Here is a 5,000-nt window from a genome sequence, read left to right on the forward strand (position 1 = left end):
GAGCATTGTCATTTCCCCCATCTCATGACTATGTCCTTATATTTGAAGTTCTCAGTGTAGGTTCTTTTCCCCTGAGGAAGAGCGAGAGAGAAGAAGAAGAAAAGAAAAAGAAAGAAGAAGGAAGGAAGAAGAGGAAGGAGGAAGGGAGAGAAAGAAAAGAAAATGAGAAAGGGCAAGCACTTATCGACCCCCTGAGCTTACGGACGCCAGCATCATGGCACTCTCGCTTCTGGAAAAGAGAAAATCCCGCCAAAATCTTGCCGTAGTAAGAGTCCTTCTGTCCTTAAGAACGACAGTTCAGTCAGCATGGATAATAGGAACTGTGCTGTATTCCAGGCTGGAGGTGTGTGTGTGTTTTCTCTCTCTCTCTCTCTCTCTCTTCTCTCGCTCGTTCGCCGCTCTCTCTCTCTCTCTCTCTCTATCTCTATCTCTGTCTCTATCTCTATCTCTATCTCTATCTCTCTCTCTATCTCTATCTCTATCTCTATCTCTATCTCTATCTCTATCTCTATCTCTTTCTCTTTCTTTTTCTCTCACTCTCTCTCTCTCTTTCTCTCTCTCTCTCTCTCTCTCTCTCTCTTGTGCTCTTGTTGTCATTCTTGTAGTCCACTTCTTCACTTCTTTCTTGTCTCTTGTGGTCTCTCTTCATCCCTCCTTCCCATCATCTCTCCTTCATTCCTTCTCGCCTTCCTCTCCTCACCCTTCCAACTTTCTTCCTCTTCTCTCTTATCATTTCCCTATTCCCTTTCCTCTTCCTCCTCTCCACCCCACACCCCACCCCCGTGGCCTCCTTACACCCATAAGCGAACGGCCAGCGAATACGCCAAGATTAAAAACAAAATTACTCCCAAACACGCCATAAAAACAATAACAAAACAAAGAGGAGAAGAAGAAGAAAAAAAAAGATTCACTCACCGGCGGCGGAGGTGGCAAGATTGTATTGCACTGTGCTAAGGTCATTGCCAGCTTTATAAGACCCCGTTCAAGGACACAGGGAGAGAGAGGGGCTTGTCATGGGCGGCTGGCGCTCTGTGTGTGTGTGTGTGTGTGTGTGTGTGTGTGTGTGTGTGTGTGTGTGTGTGTGTGTGTGTGTGTGTGTGTGTGTGTGTGTGTGTGTGTGTGTTAGAGATAGATAGATAGATAGATAGATAGATAGATAGATAGATAAAGTGTGTGGTGTTGCTCGGTCTGGTGCAACGCCTGCAGTGTTGTTTTGGGGTGTTTTAGGGGGCGGGGCTGGGGAGGAGTCGGGGAGGGGTGTCAGGTGGTGTTTAAATGACTTTATTTCTTTTGCGATGACGGCGGCCGTGTCAAAGTCTCGGGGAAGATTAGGTTTGTTGTTTCACTCCAGGATAGTATTTCTTCCTTTTTTTTTTTTTAGAGCGGTTGCGCTTCCCCTTGCTGACCTTGTATCAAAGACTTCCGGCCGCCTCCCACCCAAGTCGCCAGAGTGTGGCCGCGCTGCCACGCATCCGGAAGGCAAAGTGAGCGATGAATGTGATGCGCCCTTTTTTCTCCTCTATTGATTGATGCCAGAGGGAAGCGGCCTCGAGTGGGATTCCTGTTAGACGCGAGTTTCCTGGATTTGGGACAAGGAATGGGATTGGAATGGAGGATGGGGGATGGGCGGGTGGGGGGAGGTGGAGGGGGAGCCTAGGCGGAGAAGGGCTAACGCAGGGGAATGTATGGGACGGGGAGTTGGGTACAGGGTTAGGGGCAGGTGCACATGCACTGGGGCGTCTGGAGACGCGGGCGGCCGAGCGCCCGTGTTCACATGTGATGCAAGCTTCCAGTATCGATTCTTTGCTTCCATGTGGTCGGCCTCTGCAGCGTGTGGCTGCCAGGACCCCCAGCGTGGCGTTGCAGAGCGGTTGCGAGCCCAAGTGCCAAGCGTGCGCCCCGCCCCGTACCCATACCCGTTGCAATGGCCCATCTGGCCCGCCCGGAGGCCCAGGCTGACCCCTTCGGTGGCGGCTGCTGGGTAAGTGGTGCTTGGGAGGGCGAGGGGAGCCCCCTGAGGTAGCGGCCCGGCTGAGCATGTGTCTAAAGCGTCTGTTTCCTCCCGCAGGACCGCGTGTGGCTGGCGACCAACGAGATGCTGGAGTTGGACCCGGACGTGACGTGGTCCCAGGAGGGGCCCACGCTCTCCAACGACATTTGGAAGAAGTTCGAGCTGATCCCCACCCCGCCGCGCTCCCCGCTCAGGGACACCGAGTTCGACCTGGGGAGTCTGCCCGACGACCTGCTGCTGCCCATTGACCTGCCCCTGCTGGAGGGCGATGAACTGGACGTGGACCTGGACAACATTGACCTGGATGAGTTCCTGCTCAGCGGTAGCACCGTGCCCCCGTTGTTCCGCGCGGCCTCTTGGAGAACTGCAACAGCTGCACAGCTCGCGCCTTGGCAGGCTCGAGCTCACTTCCCTTGTTTCATTTTGGCAGGGCACGTGCAGTAGGCGCTGCTCACACCACCAGTACAGCCGCACGCACAGGGACTCGTGCTCCCCATCTGGACAATCTGGTGGACTCGTCCAGCAGGCGCCCTCGGAAGGTGCGCCGCAGGATTCCACACACCCTGGCGGACTTACCTGGCTTCCCGAGGACGAGGCCCAGATCGACGCGGTGACGGACCCTGCGGGGTTGCACCACACCCTGACACACCAGGTGGCCCGCCCCGACACCCCCTCCGAGTCCTCCGAGACGGACACGGACGAGGACAACGACCACATGGACGAGGACATCGAGGCCAACAACCACTACGGCGTGTGTCGCGAGGAGGAGGTCTACACGAGCGAAGAGCCGCCCAGCTCCTCGCTCGACATCGTTCACATCGACCACAGTTACTACTGCTCTAGAATACCCTCGCCAGCGACGCGGACGTCGTCAGCGTCTTCGTCCTCGTCGTCCTCGTCCTCGTCCTCGTCCTCGTCGGTGTCGGCGTCATCGTCGTCGTCGTCGTCGTCATCTTCGTCCCCCACCTCCACCTCCACACACACCACATCGTCGTCGACGTTATCGTTACACCGCCGCCATTACCCGTCGTCGTCGCTTCTCCACACCCCATCAGACTCCGGTGAGTAGGCCTAAGTCCTCGAGTGCATGCTTTGACTCACGCCCGCGCCTCCCGGGCCGCAGGTCCCGGTGAGTCACGGGGAGGTTTCTCCGGGCGGGGCAGCGCGGGAGATGACTACAACCCCACCCCGTTGACATTTCCTTGGGGCTCCACTCATGAAAGATAGATTGAGCTCCCCCCCCCCCTCTCTCTCCTCCCTCCTCTTGCCCTTCTCGCCCCCTCCCATGCCCTGCTCCCTTCCTCTTTCCCCTTTTCACTCGCCGCGGATCGCCCTTTGAATTCCGGGCTCAGGTTCAAGTTTTTATTTCATTCCGTGACCAAAGTTCGACCAAGGAATCCCTCTCTCCCCTTTTGATCCGATTTGTAAGGGGGTCTAATAAAGGGGGAAAGAAGGCTCCGTGTTTCCTGGTCTATCCACTTCCTATCCTCGCTATCTATCTCCATTCCTTCCCTTCTCCAGTCTGCGTTAGAATCGAGACCGCGCGAGTGTCAGGCATTGGCGGGTTGGTGTGAGAAGGGAGGGGGAAGGGGAGGGGAGGGGAGGGCTTACTAACATGTGACGGGGGAAGAGGGGGTGGGGGGCGCCGCGTCTCGTTGGCGCCTGCGATTGCGTCATTGGGACAAGACTATCAGCTGTGAGTTGCCTTTCCACCCTTGCTTACTCTCCTTCCTTCTATATATGTCTCGCCCCCTCTCTCCCTTCCCCTTCTTTTGCTCGCGGTGCTTTATACCTATTCCTTCTATACTCTCCTGTCCTGCCCACTCCCTCGCCTCCCTATTCTTCCGCCGTCTCGGGCCGCGCGACGCCCGGCTCATCCATATTAATGAGAGGGAGCGAGGAATAGATCATTACGGAGACAGGTGTTCCGCAAACATCTGTCGCGTATGGTCGGAAATGCCACCTCCAGGGCTAGCCAAGGTTATCGGATTGGATGTGCGAGGATAGGAGGGGCGGGGAGAGGCAGAGTGGGGGGGGGGGATGTCGAGGGTGTTTGGCAGGGCTGGGGAAAGAGAGCGCGGCGGGGGTGGGGGTTGGGGATGCGCAGGAGCGATGGGGAATAGGGTGGCCAAGGGTTGCATGACAAACAAGTCCCCACGGCTGGTACGCATTCCTTGCTCTCTGGCACTCCTCTCTTTCTCTCTCACTCTCCCACTCTCCCACACACACACTCTCTCTCTCTCTCTCTCTCTCTCTCTCTCTCTCTCTCTCTCTCTCTCTCTCTCTCTCTCTCTCTCTCTCTCTCTCTCTCTCTCTCTTTATTTTTTTATTATATATATTTATTTTTGTACTTCTGTCCTTGGCAGTTTCACATGCAATACGCAATCAGTGTAGTATTTCTTGTTTTTTTTCCGGTCTGGGCCTTTAGAGCTGGCCTGTAGCGTACGAACCGAGGCACGGGGAGAAAAAAACTCTACGGGATGGAGTAGCCACACTTCACTGTCGGTGGTGGTGCGGGTCCCCACCGTTCAGTCCCCTCTGTTTTTTTTTTCCTATCCTTCTCTCGCCTGTTTCTTCCTCCTCATTTTCTTCCGTTCTTGCATTGTCTCTTCCTCCTCGTTCCCCCCCTTCCCCTTTTTATTGCATTGTTTCTTCCCGTCAGTCGTCAGGATTAAGAGCGGTTGAATGATTCCTTATGTAATATGTAAGACTGCGCGACCACTCCCTCCCCCACCCCCCCCCCCTAGTTACCTTACTAGGGCAAGAGGGAGGGTATGTCCAGATTTGGGGGAGTACCTTAGGAACGTGGAAGGGATAGGAGAGAGGAAGTGGGAAGACAGGTGAGGGAGGAATGAGGAGGAGGAGAGTGGGGAGGCCAGGGTAGGGGAGGAGGATGGGGAGGGGAGAGGGCCGATGGGGGAGGGGTGCATGGGGGAGGGGGAGAGGGGAGCAGGTAAGGCGACGCAATCAAGATTCCAGCACGGAGGGG

General features: G+C 55.8%; 1 protein-coding gene across 1 annotated transcript in view; it reads left to right on the forward strand.

The window, feature by feature from the left end:
• The first annotated feature begins 2,058 nt into the window (after positions 1–2,058).
• LOC113825016 (uncharacterized) overlaps positions 2,059–5,000 on the forward strand; it is a 17,687-nt gene continuing 14,745 nt past the window's right edge. The window contains exons 1-2 of the mRNA XM_070116805.1: positions 2,059–2,341; positions 2,442–3,077. Coding sequence (XP_069972906.1) covers positions 2,096–2,341; positions 2,442–3,077 — 882 coding nt within the window. The 5' untranslated portion in view covers positions 2,059–2,095. The remainder of the gene's footprint in view (positions 2,342–2,441; positions 3,078–5,000) is intronic.

Source organism: Penaeus vannamei, chromosome 39 (genome assembly GCF_042767895.1).
Source record: "Penaeus vannamei isolate JL-2024 chromosome 39, ASM4276789v1, whole genome shotgun sequence".
In the NCBI taxonomy this organism is placed as follows: Eukaryota; Metazoa; Arthropoda; class Malacostraca; order Decapoda; family Penaeidae; genus Penaeus; species Penaeus vannamei.